The following is a 19,972-nucleotide window of genomic DNA, read 5'->3' as shown; positions in this document are numbered from 1 at the left end:
ATTATTGCAGAACTGACTGTACCTCTGTGACAGAAAACACCAATGTAAAGGAAAACAACATTTTATACGCAATGAGAAAAGAGTGCTGATTGGTTGGTTAAAAAAAGATCTTCAACTGATGGAGATGCTGCCATGGAGAATGTAGCATCATTTAACTGGTGTATCTGATATGGCAACAGCTCTACCAACCAGAGTCTAGTAGCTCACCAATTAGCACCGGTTTCTCATCCGGTACAGAATATTGTTTGAATCAACGGTTTTTTTTGCTGATTGGCAGGATGTAGCAAGTGGGAGTCCCACTGGAGTGTGTGGTAGGATCTCAGCTCAGGTGAGGGGACTGAAGGCAGGGGGTGGCAAAATTCACAGGTAACACACAGATAGGTCGGGAAGTACATTGTGAAAAAGACAGAAGAAGGTTGGAGGTCAATCTAAGAGGTTGAGTGAGTGGGCAAAGATCCAGCAGATGGAGTATAACATGGGAAAATATGAAATGTTTCCTGGTGGGATCAATAATAAAGCAGAATATTATTTAAGCAAAGGGTTTGTTGTGCTCATGGGTGAGACACTAAATGTAAGGTATACAGGTACAGCAAATGATTCATAAGTCTAATGGAATGTTATCCTTTGTTCTGAAAGGAAATGAACATTAAAGGAAAGAGCAAATTCCTGCAGCAGTTAGAATCTGTACAGAAAATAAAACATGCTGGAGATTACAGTGGGTCAGGCAGTATCCATGGAGAGAGAGCAAGCTAATGATTCAACTCTCGATGACTCTTCATCTGGACTTGAAATGGTAGCTTGGTCTCTCTCTCCATGATGCTGTCTGACCCGCTGTGACCTCCAGCTTTTTTTTTGTTTGTCATGAAAGTAAGGCTGTTGGCCTTCAATGACACAGAGCATTGGAGAGACCAGCTCTCGGATAACATGTACAGATTTTGGTCTCCTTAATGAAGGATGCAAATACATTGAAGGACGATTACCAGATTGATGCCTGGAATGAGTGGGTGGTCTCTGAGGGTCAAGTTGACAGGCTGACTCTGTAGCTACTGGAGTTTAGAGAGTGGGGGTGGGTGGGGGTGGGGATGACAGGTTGAATTGTGTAAGATCCTGAATGGTTTTGTCAAGGTGGGTGTGGGAAGGATGCTTCTTCCTGTAGGCAAGTCCCAAACAAGGGGACACTGTTTAAAATTAGGGATTACCCTCTTGGAACAGGGAAGGGAAGAATTTTTTTCAGTGAGGGTTTGGAACTCTACTTCAGGAGGTGGAGGAGGTTGGGGAAGGGGTGGTGTCATTAAATATTGTGAAGGTGGAGTTTGAGAGAGTTCCTTGCCTGAGTAGCATCGAAGAGTTATCAGAGAGGGGTGGGAATGGAGAACTCAAAACACAGGCAGGTCAGCTATGATCTAATCAAACAGTGAAGCACATTCGAAGGGCTGAATGGCCTGTGGTTCAAAAGTAGACAATGATTACCACAGTCCAGATTAGCATGGTGCTTGAAAAGCACAGCAGGTCAGGCAGCATCTGAGGAGCAGGAAAATCGATGTTTTGGGCAAATCTGATGAAGGGCTTTTGCCTGAAATGTCGATTTTCCTGCTCCTCGGATGCTGCCTGACCTGCTGTGCTTTTCCAGCACCACTCTAATCTGGACTCTGATCTCCAGCGTCTGCAGTCCTCACTTTTGCCTAAGGATTACCATAGTAACTGGTAAAGCTCAGTGAATGCCTGTCAGCCTCCCCATATCCCTGCATTTCAGGCTGCACAGAGTGAAGATGGGGGCCAGCCAGCTTTGTGGGAGCCAGATGAAAGAAAGCAAAATGGTACCTGGGCAATTGTCTCCGGGTCCAGGGGCTTGTGGTTACTGAAGCTCTTGGACCTCCCGGCTGCCATCGCCTTGCGAACCTGTGGGCTGTCGACCCTATTGGCTGAGGGCCGGCGGGTAACAGCGTTGGGACCCCCATGTACCATCGCTGACCGTTTATCCGCTGTCTCCTTGTTGCTGTTTGGGGGAACCTGGGCGGAGCTCCGGGGACTGGCTGAGGTTTGTGGTTCTCTGTCTGCAGGAACAGGCACGAGCCCATGGCCAGCGATGCCAGGCCCTTCAGCGGAACGGAAAGAGCGTCGGACACTACCAACCTCGGCCTTCTTCTTCTGCCTGGGTCAATAATCCAAAAGGAACAACTTACAACCAGAGAACAGTACAGTATCGGAGGCCATTCAGCCTATTATAGGCTGTGCTTACACTTATAATCATAGAATCCCTGCAGCACTGAAAGAGGCCATTCAGCCCAACGAGTCACACTGACCCCTGAAGAACATCCCATCCAGACCCAGCTCCCAATTCTCGAATTCCCATGACCAACCCAGCACATCCCTGCACTGTGGGAGGAAACCCACAAATACACCAAGAGAATTTGCAAACTCCGTACAGAGAGTCACCCAAGGCTGGAATTGAGCCCAGATCCCTGGCTTTGTGATGCAGCAGTGCTAACCACTGAGCCACCATGCCACCCACTGTCAAAGAGCTTTTCAGTTAATCCCACACTCACACCCTTCACCCAAAGCACAGTGATTCCTCAGCTCCTCCTAGTATTTATCCAAACAGCGAATCTACAATTGGATTCGTAACTATCACCAATTCATCAGTGCGGGTCGCTCTGCAAATGAAATCCTCTGGGTTCATCATCTCTGGATAGCTCTGTGAGAGCCAAGCAACCCTTTTCGCACTGATTCCCGGTATGGCTGACAATAGTTACAGAGCCCTCTGGAGTTGCTCCCTGTCGTAGACAAGCCGGGGCAGAGAGGGCCCCCAAAAGGCAAACCCTCTCTCGGTTTTCACATCGTATGTTCCCATTTTCAAACACATTCATTTCTGACCTGTTCAAGTTTGCCAAGTAGATATCAGCAACATGTCCCGTTGGTGAACTGACGCTGCCTTTACACAGGGGCTGTTCCACTGGGGGAGGAGCACTGCTCGGCTCAATGTCATCTTTTGGGCTCAACCGGTCGGAGAATGTATCATCACTGAGTGAGAGAGAGCGAGGGAGGGGGTTGAGGGATGGGGGGGAGGGGGATGGAGAGAGAGAGAGATAAAGATTCTGTCACTACACATAAACATAAAGCACATCAATTTAAAAGTACTCTGAACATAAAGTATAAAAACAACTGGAATAATTTTCCGAAGACCCCAGGGGTTAGAGTTTGGGTAGTTAAATGTCTTACCCCCTCAGATGGTTATTAACACTCAATGAAACTCCTCCTGGGAACTCCCTTCAAACTGAGACACATGACCCCCCCACCCACAGATGTCCACCCCCAATCCACCTCCAGAGTTGCTGGCGAATCAGAGGCCAGCATCTCTTTTGCACAGTGGTGCCATCAAGGAGGCGGTGGCTGCTGCGGGAATTACAGCCCCAGGGAGGCCCAGGCTCACACAAGATGGATCAGGCTGAAGGTGGCTGATGACAAGAGGGATCTCATGAGTTGGAGGCTGGGGGGAAGGGGTTATGTAGCTGCAAGGGTGAGTGAGGGTGCAGGATCCACCTCAGCTCTCGATGCCAAGTACCTCTCGGGGCCTTAGATACAGGGTCATACCATAGAACATAGAACATAGAAAAATACAGCGCAGTACAGGCCCTTTGGCCCTCGATGTTGCGCCGATCCAAGCCCACCTAACCTACACTAGCCCACTATCCTCCATATGCCTATCCAATGCCCGTTTAAATGCCCATAAAGAGGGAGAGTCCACCACTGCTACTGGCAGGGCATTCCATGAACTCACGACTCGCTGAGTAAAGAATCTACCCCTAACATCTGTCCTATACCTACCCCCCCTTAATTTAAAGCTATGCCCCCTCGTAATAGCTGACTCCATACGTGGAAAAAGGTTCTCACGGTCAAACCCTGGCAACAACTGTCCATTTAAGGACCTCAACTGGATCTTCCCATCTCCGCCCGCAAATTCCCTTCCAATCCACTCACCATTCTGACTGAGAAGTATATTGCTGTTCCTTCAGTGTCACTGAGTGAAAATCCTGGAATTCCCTCCCTAATTGCATTGTGGGTCAACCTACAGCACATGGACTGCAGCGGTTCAAGATGGCAGCTCATCCCCACCTTTTCAAGGGGCAACTAGGGACGGGCAATAAATGCTAGTGTAGTCAGAGACACCTGAGTCTCACAAGTGAATAAAATAAATTGTGTTGGAGGTAGGAAGTTGCTGGAGTTGCCTCCCACATGGATCAGATAAAAGTAAGGCAAGCCAGAAAAGAACTGAACAGAGGACTGAGTGACAAACTGCAGAAATATTGTGAAGGCTTGGCATCTGTTTTCTCAGAAGGTGTTTAATAAGGTGTCTCACAAGAAACTCATTACAAATATTCAGCCTGTGGCTCTTGAGTAAATATAGTAACAGAGAGAGAAAGCTGGCCAACAAACAGCTTATTGTCGAAGGGACAGGAACTGGGTCAATCTGGGCACAACCCTGCTCCCCCGCCCCCCGCCCCCCATACCGGTAAATCCAATTCTGTCCTCAGTGTTAATGACCCATTCAACTTGGACGACATTCTTAAAAAGTGACAAACAGCAGGTTGGATGAGAGAAAACAGCAGACAGGAGGCAACTGAACTAAATGTGAATAAATAAATGTGGCAAAACATTGTAAGAGGCATGAGTAGGAGTGGAAATGTGCAAGCAACAGAGAGAGCCCGCAGGCTTGGGAAATGAACACAGGGTTCGATTAGAAAACGATGCACAAGTGGGAGCTGAGGAAGATTATTTGTAGGAGACAGAGAGGGAGGGGGAAGGTTGTCTTCAGAATGGAGGCCTGTAACCCCAGTGGTGTTCCACAGGGATCAGTGCTGGGTCCACTTCTGTTGATCATTTACATAAACAATTTGAATGAGAATATAGGAGATATGGATGGTAAGTTTGTGATTAACACCAAGATTTGGAGTATAGTGGACAGTGAAGAAGGTTATCGAAGATTACAAAGCGGTCTTGATCAAATGGGTCAATGGGCTGAGGAGTGACAGATGGAGTTTAATTTGGATAAATGTGAGGTATTGCGTTTTGGGAAAACTAAAAAGGACAGGTCTTATACAATTAATGGTAAGGCCCTGGGTAGTGTTGTAGAACAGAGACACTTAGGGATTCAGGTACATAATTCTGTGAAAGTTGGTCACAGGTAGAGAGGGTAGTTACAAAGGCATTTAGCTCAGACCTTTGAGTATAGGAATTGGGATGTCATGTCTATAAAATTATGAAATGCATCGATAGGATTGACGGTCAGAATTTTTTTCCCTAAAGTTGAAATGTCTAATACTAGACAGCATGCATTTAAGGTGAGAGGGGGAAAGGTCAAAGGAGATGTGAGGGGCAAGTGTTTTGCACAGAGTGGTTGGAGTGTGGAACACACTGCTAGGGGTGGTGGAGGAGATAGATACGATAGGAGTGTTTAAGGGACTTTTAGATAAGCACATGAATATGCAAGGAATGGAAGAATACGGACTGAGGGCAGGCAGAAGGGATTAGTTTAATTTGTATCATGTTCAGCACAATATCGTGGGCCAAAGGGCCTGTTCCTGTGCTGTACAGTTTCACGGGATGTTGGTGAGACCTCTTCTGGAATACTGTGTCCAGTTCTAGGCAACCTGTTACAGGAAGGATATTATTAAATTGGAAAGGGTTCAGAAAGGATTTACCAGGATGTTGCCAGGAATAGAGGATCTGAGTTACAAGAATAGGCTGGATAGGTTGGGACTTTTTTCACTGGAGCATAGGAAATTGAGGGATGACCTTACAGAGGTTTATAAAATCATGAGGGGCAGGGATAAGGTGAAGAGCAAAAGGTCTTTTCACACAGGTGGGGCTGTTCAAAACTAGAGGGGCACATATTTTACACAGAGAGTGGCCTGTGTATCAAATGAACTGCCAGACGAACTGGTAGATGCAGGTGTAGTTAGAACATTTAAAAGGTATTTGGATAAGTTCATGAATAGGAAAGGTTTGGAGGGATATGGGCCAATTGCAGGCAGAAGGGACTAGTTTAGTTTCAGAACATGGTCAGCCTGGGCAGGTTGGACCAAAGGGTTTAATTCCATGCTGGATGAGTCTATAACTCTATTTAAAAGTCAGTACATCTGGGTTTGGTTAAGAGGAGCACAGAGTCAGGCGAGGTGGTTAATTTTCACACAACACCAAGCATTAGCTGCAGCTTTGGAGAGCCCATTATTGAAAGGTCATTAAAACACGGCGCAGGAAGTTACCGTGAAAGGAGGAACCTCAGACAATCGCTCGGTATCCAGTGAAGCGATTGGTTCGTTTGCCACCTGTCTGTCCATTCTGCTAACCTCCCTGAAGCAGAGAGGTTTCACAAAAGATGTAACAAAATGATTTCCAATCACAAAGAGATTTGGTACCGAGATTAGGGAAAGTTGTGGTTGTGCAGTTAATGCACAGAGGTTAGAGAGTTAGATTTTCTGTTTAAGAGGGTTGTTTCAATCATAGGCAGTGGATAGAGACTATAGCACCTTGTCTGGGAAAAGGGAAGCAATATTTGTATCAGAGAATGATGCAAGGCCATGGGGAGAGAGCCAGGCTTCCAATTGCTTGGATTGGGAAAGTGGTCTCTTCCAGTGTCATTGTCTATAATGAGATTTGGAACTCTATCTATCTCACATCTATCACGGTTTAAATGAAAACGTACGTGTCCTGGACCACGATGTACTGATGTGGGACAAGTCCGTCTATTCCGTTATGCCGACCTTCCCACCAATCCTCAGAAGCTCGGTGATAGAGCAGGAGGCTGGCGCCTTTCTTGAAGGAGAGTTCCCGAGCTGTGCGTCCCGTGTAATCAAACTTAGCAATGGCTTCAATCGGCTCACCTTCTGCAAAGGGAGGAGAAAGGAAGGGTTTATTTCCACTCAGGACACTTCTCGCAATAAAAGTCCCTGCTAATATGTGCACTGTTCTATTGCTCGGTTTATTGGACTGTCTACATGTGACTGCGTTTACTGTTTCTGATTTGATATAATGACAGGTTTGTCCTCTTTTCCCTGTGAACTGGTGGGGTTTGGGGTCTGGCGTTGCTGCCCCTATCCCCTGTAAATTGCTGATTATTGTAAACTGTTTGTAATTTGTCCTGGTTAATAAAGTAAATAAATGTCCCATCCATTTCACTTTCTGCTGGCCCCTGTCTCTCTGGTCTCAGTTCCCTCATATCGATTCCTTTAGCAGGAGCTGCCACTGAACATTAACACAGTCTCAAACTTGGCACAGCCCTCACTTGAGGTCAAGCCAATGCCCACAGATGGGCATTGTATAGACTGGGCAGGACTGAACGGCACTGAGGGGCAGTTCTGCCCAATGTGCCTCTCGAAGCTCACAGCCTGAGCCTTACTGAGGCTAACCCCAGCAGTGGTGGACCCATAAGACATTGGAGCAGAACATTAGGCCATTCAGCCCTTTGAGTCCACCATTCAAACATGGCTGATATGTTTTTCAACCCCATTCTCCCACTTTTTCCCTGTAATCTTTGATCCCCTTGACAATCAAAAACTTATCTATCTCTAACCCAAAAGTGAGCCAGACACCTCCCAGGCTGTGTTTACATTTTGCAGCCAATGAATGAGCCAGCGACAGGGGATGGGGGCCGGTGTGAGACACTATTGAAAGGTAGTCCTATCACTGGACCCTATACCCAACTCCCTCCTTCCACTGACCATCCTGGCTTTCAGTGTGTATAGCCTACCGCTGTTTGCCCCATTATGATCCCATTTCGGGGTTTGGTGAGATTTGGGGAGGGTGCTGGAGAAGCCTATGAGAGTAGGGGGATGGGGCCTCAGAGATGGTGACAGCAAAATTTCAGCTTGTGACCCTTCCCCCCCTCAGGGAGCTGACAGCCTGCCCCACTTTGGGTGACACTGATCTCAAGGATTTTTTGCAGTAAATGATCACAATGATCTTCATTGTGCGGAGGGAGAGTTTGAATCCTGATAGGAAGCTGATATAATCAGGTCAGCTGCCGTGAATTTCAGTGGAAGGTAAAGGGAGCGCTGCTTCAATCCACTCTGGGAAACGCTGTTGATTTTAAATTCCATTCCTGACTGACTTAGGTCATTCCTTCAGTGTTACTGGGTGGGAATTCTAGAGCTCACACCCTGTCAGCACTGTGTGTACCCATCTCACACAGACTGCAGTCGATCATACAGTGATTCTCCCACTTACACAAGGGGCATTGAGGAAACATCAAAAACAGGAGCAGGAGCAGGCCATTCGGCCCTTTGAGCATGCTTTGTCATTTAATTTAATCAAGGCTGATCATCTCATTCCCCGATCCCACTTCCTACCCATACCCTTTGCTTCCTTTAGCCCTCAGAGTTAAATCTAACTCAGAAGTCACACAGCAGCAGATTATAGACCAACAGGTTTATTTGAAATCACAAGCTTTCAGAGAGTGGCTCCTTCATCCAGTGCAGTGACTTGTGGTTTCAAATAAACCTGTTGGACAATAATCTGGTGTCATGTGACTTCTGACTTTGTCCGCCCCAATCCAACCCCGGCACCTCCACATTATATTAAACTCTTTTTGAAAACATTCTACATTTCGGCTTCAACCACTTGCTGTGGCAAAGACAGGCAAGATGTGAAAGGTTTGAAACAAGTTTTGTTGGTGCCCTGGTCCAGATGAACAGCATGTGGAGGTGTGAGGGAGGCTAAATGATGAAGCCACAAGGGAATGTGAGTGACTCTGTGTTACCGTGTGGACTGTCAGCTTCAGTCATGGTTTGTTAGGCCAAGTTGAGGAGTCCAACTGTCTACATTCCTGCCTCAGTAATCATTCTGGCGCAGTGCGGCACATTACAGCACATCGGGTGGGGATGAACACTCCTCTCTCTGGTTTTTAGCTGCAGGCATGCCATTCACCAGATTTTCCCCAGGGTTGATGTCAATGCAGCGATGACATAGTTCAGGGAAAGCTACATATGTGTAAAAGCCATGTGTCTGTAACACAGTGCTGACAGAGTCCTGAGGAAGCCCTTCCCTGAAAGCTCAAGTCTCCCTGCCAATCTCTCTCCTCCATCAATGAAGGACAGCTGTTCCCCCAGTGTCTGGTTTCATAGCTACCTTTGTGTGAGTCCTACATAGAACATAGAACAATACAGCACAGAACAGGCCCTTCGGCCCACGATGTTGTGCCGAACATTTGTCCTAGCTTAAGCACCCATCCATGTACCTATCCAATTGCTGCTTAAAGGTCGCCAATGATTCTGACTCTGCCACTCCCACAGGCAGCGCATTCCATGCCCCCACCACTCTCTGGGTAAAGAACCTCCCCATGACATCCCCTCTATACCTTCCACCCTTCACCTTAAATTTACGTCCCCTTGTAACACTCTGTTGTACCTGGGGAAAAAGTTTCTGACTGTCTACTCTATCTATTCCTCTGATCATCTTATAAACCTCTATCTAGTCACCCCTCATCCTTCGCCGTTCCAATGAGAAAAGGCCTAGCACTCTCAACCTATCCTCGTACGACCTATTCTCCATTCCAGGCAACATCCTGGTAAATCTTCTCTGCACCCTCTCCAAAGCTTCCACATCTTTCCTAAAGTGAGGCGACCAGAACTGCACACAGTACTCCAAATGTGGCCTAACCAAGGTCCCGTACAGCTGCAACATCACTTCACGACTCTTGAATTCAATCCCTCTGCTAATGAATGCTAATACACCATAGGCCTTCTTACAAGCTCTATCCACCTGAGTGGCAACTTTCAAAGATCTATGAACATAGACCCCAAGATTCCTCTGTTCCTCCACCTCACTAAGAACCCTACTGTTAACCCTGTATTCCGCATTCTTATTTGTCCTTCCAAAATGGACAACCTCACACTTGACAGGGTTGAACTCCATCTGCCACTCCTCAGCCCAGCTCTGCATCATATCTAAGTCCCTTTGCAGCCGACAACAGCTCTCCTCACTATCCACAACTCCACCAATCTTCGTATCGTCTGCAAATTTACTGACCCACCCTTCGACTCCCTCTTCCAAGTTATTAATAAAAATTACAAACAGCAGAGGACCCAGAACTGATCCCTGCGGAACTCCACTTGTAACTGGGCTCCAGACTGAATATTTACCATCTACCACCACTCTCTGACTTCGACCAGTTAGCCAGTTTTCTATCCAACTGGCCAAATTTCCCTCTATCCCATGCCTCCTGACTTTCCGCATAAGCCTACTATGGGGAACCTTATCAAATGCCTTACTAAAATCCATGTACACTACATCCACTGCTCTACCTTCATCCACATGCTTGGTCACCTCCTCAAAGAATTCAATAAGACTTGTAAGGCAAGACCTACCCTTCACAAATCCGTGCTGGCTGTCCCTAATCAATCAGTGTCTTTCCAGATACTCATAAATCCTATCCCTCAGTACCCTTTCCATTACTTTGCCTACCGCCGAAGTAAGACTAACTGGCCTGTAATTCCCAGGATTATCCCTATTCCCTTTTTTGAACAGGGGCACAACATTCGCCACTCTCCAGTCCCCTGGAACCACCCCTGTTGACAGTGAAGACGAAAAGATCATTGCCAACGGCTCTGCAATTTCCTCTCTTGCTTCTCACATAATCCTAGGATATATCCCGTCAAGCCTGGGGGACTTGTCTATCCTCAAGTTGCTCAAAATGTCCAACACATCTTCCTTCCTAACAAGTATCTCCTCGAGCTTACCAGTCCATTTCACACTCTCCTCTTCAACAATACGGTCCCTCTCGTTTGTAAATACTGAAGAAAAGTACTCATTCAAGACCTCTCCTATCTCTTCCGACTCAATACACAGTCTCCCACTACTGTCCTTGATCGGACCTACCCTCGTTCTCGTCATTCTCATGTTTCTCACAAACGTATAAAATGCCTTGGGGTTATCCTTGATCCTACCCACCAAAGATTTTTCATGCCCTCTCTTAGTTCCCCTAATCCCTTTCTTCAGCTCCCTCCTGGCTATCCTGTATCCCTCCAACGCTCTGTCTGAACCTTGTTTCCTCAACCTTATGTAAGCCTCCTTCTTCCTCTTTACAAGATATTCAACCTCCCTCGTCAACCAAGGTTCCCTCACACGATCATCTCTTTCCTGCCTGACAGGTACATACATATCAAGGACACGTCATATCTGTTCCTTGAAAAAGTTCCACATTTCCATGACATCCTTCCCTGACAGCCTATGCTCCCAACTTATGCTCCTCAGATCCTGTCTTACAGCATCGTATTTACCCTTCCCCCAATTGTAAAACCTACCCTGTTGCACGCACCTCTCTCTCTCCATAACCAAGGTGAAAGTCACAGAATTGTGGTCACCATCACCAAAATGCTCACCCACTAACAAGCCCATCACTTGTCCCGGTTCGTTACCAAGTACCAAATCCAATATGGCCTCCCCTCTGGTCGGACAATCTACATACTGAGTTAGAAAAGCTTCCTGGACACACTGTACAAACACCGCCCCATCCAATCTACTTGATCTAAAGAGCTTCCAATCAATGTTTGGGAAGTTGAAATCGCCCATGACTACTACCCTGTGGCTTCTGCACCTTTCCAAAATCTGTTTCCCAATCTGTTTCTCCACATCTCTGCTGCTATTGGGGGGCCTATAGTAAACACCCAACAAGGTGACTGCACCTTTCCTATTTCTGACTTCAGCCCATACTACCTCCAAAGGCAGATCCCCCTCGAACTGCCTGTCTGCAGCCGTTATACCATTTCTAATTAGCAACGCCACCCCCCCTCCTTTTTTACCACCCTCCCTAATCTTACTGAAACATCTGTAACCAGGAACCTCCAACAACCATTCCTCTCCCTCTTCTATCCACGTTTCTGTGATGGCCACAACATCGTAGTCCCAGGTACCGATCCACGCCTTAAGTTCACCCACCTTATTTCTCCTTGCATTAAAGTATACACACTTGAACCCATCTCTGTGTCCGCAAGTATTCCCTGTCAGTGCTACCTTCTCCACAGCCTCCCTACATTCTTGGACATCCTGACAAACAGCTAGCCTACTTGTTGGACTACAAGTCCGGATCCCATCCCCCTGCCAAATTAGTTTAAACCCCCCCGAAGAGTGCTAGCAAACCTACCCCCCAGGATATTGGTGCCCTTCTGGTTCAGGTGCAACCCGTCCTGCTTGTATAGGTCCCACCTTCCCCAGAATGCAGTCCAATTGTCCAAATACCTGAAGCCCTCCCTCCTACACCATCCTTGCAGCCACGTGTTCAACTGCACTCTCTCCCTATTCCTTGCCTCACTGTCACATGGCACCGGCAACAACCCAGAGATGATGACTCTGTCCGTCCTAGCTTTTAGCTTCTAGCCTAACTCCTGTGTTGATAACGATTAGTCAGCCAATAGCAGGGAGGATTAGCTAATCTGGTGATTTACTTCCTCTTCCCAGTGACCTTCACTTCTGGGATCTTGCTGTGCAATTGCTGGCTGCTGCATCTTCTACAGTATAACCATGGTCACAAAGTGCTTCACTGGTTTGGGACATGCGAAGAGTGATTTTTATTTATTTGTCCTTAGACTAGAATCGCTACAGTATGGAATCTGGCCCTTTGGCCCCAACAAAGTCCAAACCGACCCTGTGACGAGCAACCCACCCAGACTCATTCCCCTACTCTATATGTACCTCTGACTAATGCATCTAACACTCTGGGCGATTTCCCATGGCCAATTCACCTAGCCTGCACATCTTTGGACTGTGGGAGGAAACCAGAGCACCCGGAGGAAACCCACACAGACACGGGGATAATGTGCAAACTCCACACAGACAGTCACCCGAGGCTGGAATCGAACCTGGGTCCCTGGCGCTGTGAGGCAGCAGTGCGAACCACGGATTGAGACCATGGGCATTTTGTACACATCCAAAACAAAAAGCAAAATCACCCAAGATCTCCTCCCACCGCCTTTATCTGAGCAGAGTCCTTTGGACCACGGGGACTGCATGCGCTGTGGGTCAAGGGTCACTGACCACGGACAGTGTCTCCGGAGAAAGGAGAAGCTATTTAGGACCAAGATGAGGAGGAATCCCTTCTCTCAGAGGGCTGATGTCTGTTGGGAAATCTCTACCCTATGGAGGCTCAGTCGTTGAAAATGTTCAAACAGAAACTGATCAATTTTTGCCAAAAACCCAGAGGAACAGAGAGAATGCAGGAAACTGGCTTTGAAACCAATCGTCTCACTGAATGGTAGAATGGACTCAAAGGGCTGAATGGCCTTCTCACCTCCTGTCTTGTATGATCTTGTGAAGGGAGTGGAAGCACTGGATGGTTTTACCTTTCCCCAGCACAAGGGTTGTGCTCAATCTCCACCCACAGCCTTCACTTCACCCCCCTGAATGGGACCCAGTGAACTCAATGACTGAACACAGGAACGTCCTCCCCGCTCCACCTCTGTCTGAATTAGTTCCTCCCACCCCCCCAGACTTCCTGAACTTCAGTGTCACACAGAGCTGAACTTCTGCAGCTCTCACATCCCATGGGGTGAAGGGTTATGGGAGAGTGAGCAGGAACGTGGACCTGAGGCTGAGATGAGATCAACCATGATCATATCAAATGGCAGTGCAGGCTCGAGGGGCTGAATGGCCTCATTCTATCCTGCTGGGAGGAAGTGAGGACTGCAGATGCTGGAGATCAGAGTCGAAGAGTGTGGTGCTGGAAAAGCTCAGCGGGTCGGGCAGCATCCGAGGAGCAGGAGAGTCGATGTTTTGAGCTTTTGTTGGAAACGTTGACTCTCCTGCGCCTCGGATTCGGCCTGAACGGCTGTGCTTTTACAGCACCACACTCTTCGACTTATTCTGTCCTGCTCCTAGTCCCAGTGTTCATATACTGTGCGGGGAAATAGAAGGCCAACTATGGCAAGCACCCAAGAGATGGACATAATTGAGAGTTTTAATGATAACGTTTTATTTAGTTTTGGATGTGGATGTTTTTGAGGAGTAATTTAAACCTGTGATCTGTGGTGGGAAACTGGGAGGATGAGATGTTTTTAAACACGGTCCCTCTTCACATTCCATTGAAGCGACAGCAGCTGAGCCTTGGTCAGATTGTGTTAAAATCAGTGAGAACGTTACCTTTTACACCAGGAAGGGATCATGTCTGCTCTTGTTGCTGAGTTAATGATCATCGTGTCGCCACCTGCACACTTTCACATACACATACCCCTACTGCCAAGTGACGGAGCTAGACAATAGGGAATGGAACAAGGCTGATCACACTAACTCATTCTCCAGCAGAGAAGCTAAAGAACACAAGCCATGCTGTAGGAAGGTGACCCTTTCCTTCAGGGCAGGTCAGCAAGATGAAAACTAGCCTTGTTCGTGCTGTTGAACTGCACGTCAGAGCATGACAACGCCTCAGTGTAGCGTGACAATGCAATCAGAGTCACCCAAGGCATCAGAGTCTCTCTGAAGCACACACAGTTTCAGCGTGATTCACACACATGCCTTACTTACACACGTGATTTATCCACACACTCCTCCAACCGAGCTGAGGTACACAGTGCCAAGAGCAGGAAGGATGGAGACTGGAATTCCAACTATTCCCCGCAGATTTCACCGAGGAGAAATGTATAATTCTGAACCCACCACGGCTTTAGTAAAACAAAAGGGAAACAGCTTTGAAGGATCAAATCCCTCCACCCCCCACCCCTTCAGTAACTGTGACAGGACAGCTGCACTGCAGACCCCTGTGGATCAGTGTGATACTGAATATTCTCAGCTCCTCCTGTGACTCAGCCACTCGGCCAAGTTGTGCAGGAGGCTCTGGGGGATGGGGCAGGTTGAACCGTATGGCAATCCTTCCAATACAACAACCTGCATTGATATAGCACATTTTGTGATGTTTAAAAAGCCCAAAATGGACGTAAATCAGCCACAGTTTGGCACCAAGTTACAAACAGAGGTATTACAACAGGTGACCTGAAGCAAAGGCAAAACTGCTGGGTTTGAAGCAGTGACTGTGGTACGGGTACGGAATGAGCTGCCAGAGGAAGTGGTGGAGGCTGGCACAATTACAGCATTTAAAAGGGAACTGGATGGGTATATGAATAGGAAGGGTTTGGAGGGATATGGGCCAAGTGCTGGCAGATGGGACTAAGATTAATTTAGGATATCTGCTCAGTATAAACAAGTTGGACTGAAGGGTCTGTTTCTGTCTCTCTGACTCCATGACTTAAAGGAGGAGTACATAAGGTAGGTTCCGAGAAAGAATTCAAGAGCTTTGAGCTTAAGCAGATGAAGAGACAGTCATCAGGAGATGATGGGAGTTGAGAGTCTGTGGAATTCTCTTCCCCAGAGAAGTGTAGAGGCAGGTCACAGAGTTATAGAGTCATACAACATAGAAACAGACCCTTCGGTCCAACTCGTCCATGCCGACCAGAAATCCCAATCTGATCCAGTCCCACCTGCCAGCACCCGCCCCATATCCCTCCAAATCCTTCCTATTCATATACCCATCCAGATGCCTCTTAAATGTTGCAATTATACCAACCTCCACCACTTCCTCTGGCAGCTCAGTCCATACACGCACCACCCTCTGCGTGAAAAGGTTGCCCCTCAGTTCCCTTTTAAATATTTTCCCTTTCACCTTAAACCTATGTCCTCAGTTCCCACACCCTGGGAAAAAGACTTTGGCTATTCACCCTATCCATGCATCTCACACCTTTGTAGGGAATATCATTAAGGCCGAGTCAGAGTCTTGACTATGAAGGGGTCAAAGGGTATTGGGGGCAGGCGGGAACGTGGGGTTGATGCCACAAACAGAGCAGGTGAAAGTGAGGACTGCAGATGCTGGAGATCAGAGCTGAAAATGTGTTGCTGGAAAAGCGCAGCAGGTCAGGCAGCATCCAAGGAACAGGAGAATCAACGTTTCGGGCATAAGCCCTTCTTCTTTCCTGAAGAAGGGCTTATGCCCGAAACGTCGATTCTCCTGGTCCTTGGATGCTGCCTGACCTGCTGCGCTTTTCCAGCAACACATTTTCAGCCACAAACAGAGCAACCATGTTCTTACTGAACAATGGGGCAGCTCAAGGGAGGAAGCTGAGGGAGAAGTGACCTTATCGAGGTTTATAAAATCATGAGGGGCATGGATCGAGTGAATAGACAAGGTCTTTTCCCCAGGATGGATGAGTCCAAAACTAGAGGGCACAGGTTTATGGTGAGAGGGGAAAGATATAAAAGGGACCTAAGGGGCAACTTTTTCACACAGAGGGTAATGTGTGTGTATGGAATGAACTGCCAGAGGAAATGGAGGAGGCTGGTACAATTACAACATTTAAAAGGCATCTGGATGGGGATATGAATAGGAAGGGTTTGAAGGGATATGGGCCAAGTGCTGGCAAATGGGACTAGATTAGTTTGGGATATCTGCTCAGCATGGACGGGTCTGTTTCTGTGCCGTACATCTCTCTGACTCTAAGTGCCCTATTCCTGCTCCTAGTGTGTCCAGGTGATATCTGTTCACCCATGGCCTTGTTCAGATTGGACGAGGGTTTCAGCAGCAGACAGACTGAGATGGGGCTGGAAACAGTCAGGTGGAAATCCAGTGAAAAACATATTCATCCATACTGCCAAAAGTTCCAATTCCCTCCTCCGCAACTCAAAACAGAAGCCTTCCCTCAGCAAGATTCCTGAGGACCAGAGAGATTGCTCCCCACTGTGGGAGAGTCTAGGACCAGTGGGCATCATCTCAGATTAATGGGTCGTCCATTGAAGACAGAGATGAGGAAGAATTTCTTCTCTCGGAGGGGAGTGAATCTGTAGAATTCTTTACTGCAGATGCTGGGTCATTAAGGCTGAGAGAAACAAAGTTTTAATCAGGAAAGCAACCAATGGTTATGGAGACAAGGCAAAGAGGTGGAGTTGGGGATCAATCATGAGTTCACTGAATATCAAAGCAGAGTTGATGGGCTGAATGGCCTACCTTTGCTCCTTTGTCTTAAGGTCATTGCTTCTTTAAAATCATCACCTTCTCTCTGACTCTGGGCTGACCTGTCCCTGGTGCTATGGCTCGTTAGGTTGAGGCATCTCAATTAAAGAAAGTTCCTCTGAGAAATGGCCTTTTCCTCTTTCATGCATGGAGCCAGGAGCTCTGTACAAGAATCTCGAGTCTGGGGCAGTGGGCTGAGTTAAGCGACATCGCAGGTGGATGTGGAAGGAACCTGTGCTCCCAGCTCACTGCAAATTACAACCACACAGTCTCATTGCCTGGAGGTGTATTCCCGATGGGAACTATGCCTGCAGCACGGATACATTGGAGACAAAGAGCTGACCTTGCTCAGGAAGCTGATCAAGCTCAGGGCATCGTAACGTTTCACAGCCACAGGTTCTGAGGCTGCATCGTCCAATCCCGGCTCTGCCTTCCTCTGTGCTTCCAGTCCTCCAGCGTCACTGTAACCTCTGCTAAGATTCCCAAACCTGACATCCTGAAGAGGCACTGCACCAGCAGTAATGTCTCACTGCAGGGAACCCAGGTAAACATTGAAGTTTACGTACAAGTCTTTCCCTGTGAGTGAAGCAGCCTGAACCCATTGCCCTCAGATGCTTGGCTCAGTTTCACTGAAAGGTTTAATCTGATGGCAGCTGATTTGCACACACTCCTCACTTTAATGCAGCAATAAACTCTTCCTGCTGACAGAACACCTTTGAAGTTTTCCCCTTTTGTTTTTCTAAGTGGCCTCTGCTCAATTTCATGTGTTTCTCATGCAAGGGCTTATCAAGGGAGAGGGTACACATGATTATTTTAACCTTCTCTCACCTAAACATGAATCATCCCTCCCCTCCCCCCATAAAAAAACATTTAAAACAATGATTCGGGGTCACAGTAACATAAGGAACAGGAAGCCATTCGGCCTAACAACCTTCTCTGCTATCTCAATCGAATCATGGTTATTCTATTCCTCACTCCATTGTTCTATATCCTACACATCCTGGCGTCAACAGAAAAAGTCCGTTCTCTCTGTTTTCAACTGACACCGGCACCTCGGAGGTTTTTAGGGGTGGCTGAGGCGAGAGGGTGACCTGGCCATTTCGGTTCTGCTCCCTTCCACATGAAATCCAACCCAGACACGTGGGCCCACAGATGATCTCCGGCCTTCAGGAAAAGTGGGAGCAGATCCCAGGAATTTCTGACTATCGAGCCTGGTGTCCACCTCACTGCCTTCCACTGACCACACAATGTCTCGCTCCTGATCGCCTTGCTCACTTTGGGAATTTCTACCACAGGGAATGTGGGGAGCAGTGGGATTTGTTTCAGGCTATCAGCACAGACACGATGGGCCAAATGGGCTCTTGAACGGGAAATGCCTTTGGAGGCTCTGAGAGCACAGCTCCACTTGGGTAATGTGGCATCTCAGGGTTGGGCCAGTGGACAGTGAACTGCTTGATGGATGTGGGTTAGTCATACACTGGGTTCATGTATAGAATAAGGAGATCATTGAACTGCATCAGGTATAGCAGCTAAATAAATAAATGGAGGCCGTGAGTCTGACTAACTCCTTGCATCATTGCCAGAACCTGCAGTTTATTTAAGTTTATGAATGGTATGCAGTCTGTTCCCTCAGTTGCAATGAAACTGGTGCTAAGCAGAAAGAGGAGGAGAGTGAAGTAAATATTACCAAACTCACAGACATTCACACAGCATTTCTGTTACCCTGTTTATGTTGCAGGACTTACTCTGGTCAGGAAGTGAGTAATCCCAGTCAACAATTCCTCCCTTCCCGGCTTGCAGGGTCCACACATGGGAAAGACCCTCTTTAAGGAATAGAGAACAGCAGCAGGACATTGCACAGCACAGCTGTCCTGCAGACAGAAACGTACAGGTCATCTCTGCAGATAGAGCAGGGGGCAGGATGGAGGAGAGCGGTGACTGGTCGCGATGTCTATCTTTTTTTAGGGAATGGCAAATCAGCAACAGCTCACACTCCCCGATAGACAGCCTCAGAACGCAACACGTGAATGGCAGGTCTGGAGAAAGCCTGTGATGACTAACAGAGATGAATATCCTGCATCACCTCATTAGACTGACAGCTTGCAAAGTTGCTGGTGTGATGAAACGCTGCAAACATCAACACACCCAAAGAACTCCTGTAAATACCAACGTACCCAGGGACCACCAGTAAATATTCCACCCAGCCAAAACTCATCACAACAGGATCTGCTACATCCACCTCAGTGATCCGGAGGTACTACTCAGGGCTCACATTTTCCATATAATTTAGAATACCTTATATACATTGTAATCTATATGATAAATAAAATAACTTGGATCTACAAAACATGTCTCATGTTGAAGCCATTGCAAGTTACTTCAAAACTGGTCGAGTCAGCAGAGCTTAATGAGAAAGTACCAGCAAATTTAGAATTAGAAATTTTATAGTGTGGAAACAGGCCCTTCGGCCCAAAAAGTCCAGACTGAGCCTCCACGGAGTAACCCACCCACCTCTACACATACCCCTGACCAAGGCAACTAATCTATACATCCCTGACCACTATGGGCAATTTCCTATGGCCAATTCACCTGACCTGCACATCTTTGGACTGTGGGAGGAAACCCAAGCAGACACGGGGAGAATGTGCAAACTCCACACAGACAGTCACTGAGGCTGGGATTGAACTCGGGTCCCTGTGCTGTGAGGTAGCAGTGCTAACCACTGAGCCACAGTGCTGCCCTACTGCAGCTGCTGGAATCTGTACTGAAAACAACAAATGCTGGAAATCACAGCGGGCCCTGAAGATGGGTTCCACCCGAAACGTTGACGTCTCCACCTCCTGATGCTGCCTGGTCTGCTGTGTTCGTTCAGCCTCTGCCTGTCTATTTTGGAGATTACAGCATGTCAGGTAGCATCCATGGAGAGAGGAGAAAGTGAGGTCTGCAGATGCTGGAGATCAGAGCTGGAAATGTGTTGCTGGAAAAGCGCAG

The 19,972-nt window shown here is 47.5% G+C and overlaps 1 protein-coding gene across 2 annotated transcripts in view; it reads right to left on the bottom strand.

Moving 5' to 3' along the window:
• srgap2 (SLIT-ROBO Rho GTPase activating protein 2) overlaps positions 1-19,972 on the bottom strand; it is a 196,215-nt gene that overhangs the window by 9,547 nt on the left and 166,696 nt on the right. For both annotated transcript variants that reach the window (XM_087973417.1, XM_043716324.2), the window contains exons 19-21: positions 6,704-6,884; positions 2,875-3,021; positions 1,822-2,152 (exon numbers count right to left, since the gene is read on the bottom strand). In XM_087973417.1, coding sequence (XP_087829543.1) covers positions 1,822-2,152; positions 2,875-3,021; positions 6,704-6,884 — 659 coding nt within the window. The remainder of the gene's footprint in view (positions 1-1,821; positions 2,153-2,874; positions 3,022-6,703; positions 6,885-19,972) is intronic.

The sequence above is a fragment of the Chiloscyllium plagiosum genome, unplaced genomic scaffold (assembly GCF_037043375.1).
Source record: "Chiloscyllium plagiosum isolate Xiang-an unplaced genomic scaffold, Cpla_swu_hap1 HiC_scaffold_26, whole genome shotgun sequence".
Taxonomy (NCBI): domain Eukaryota; kingdom Metazoa; phylum Chordata; class Chondrichthyes; order Orectolobiformes; family Hemiscylliidae; genus Chiloscyllium; species Chiloscyllium plagiosum.
The sequence above is the reverse complement of the archived record's forward strand: the minus strand, read 5'-3'. Positions and strand labels throughout refer to the sequence as shown.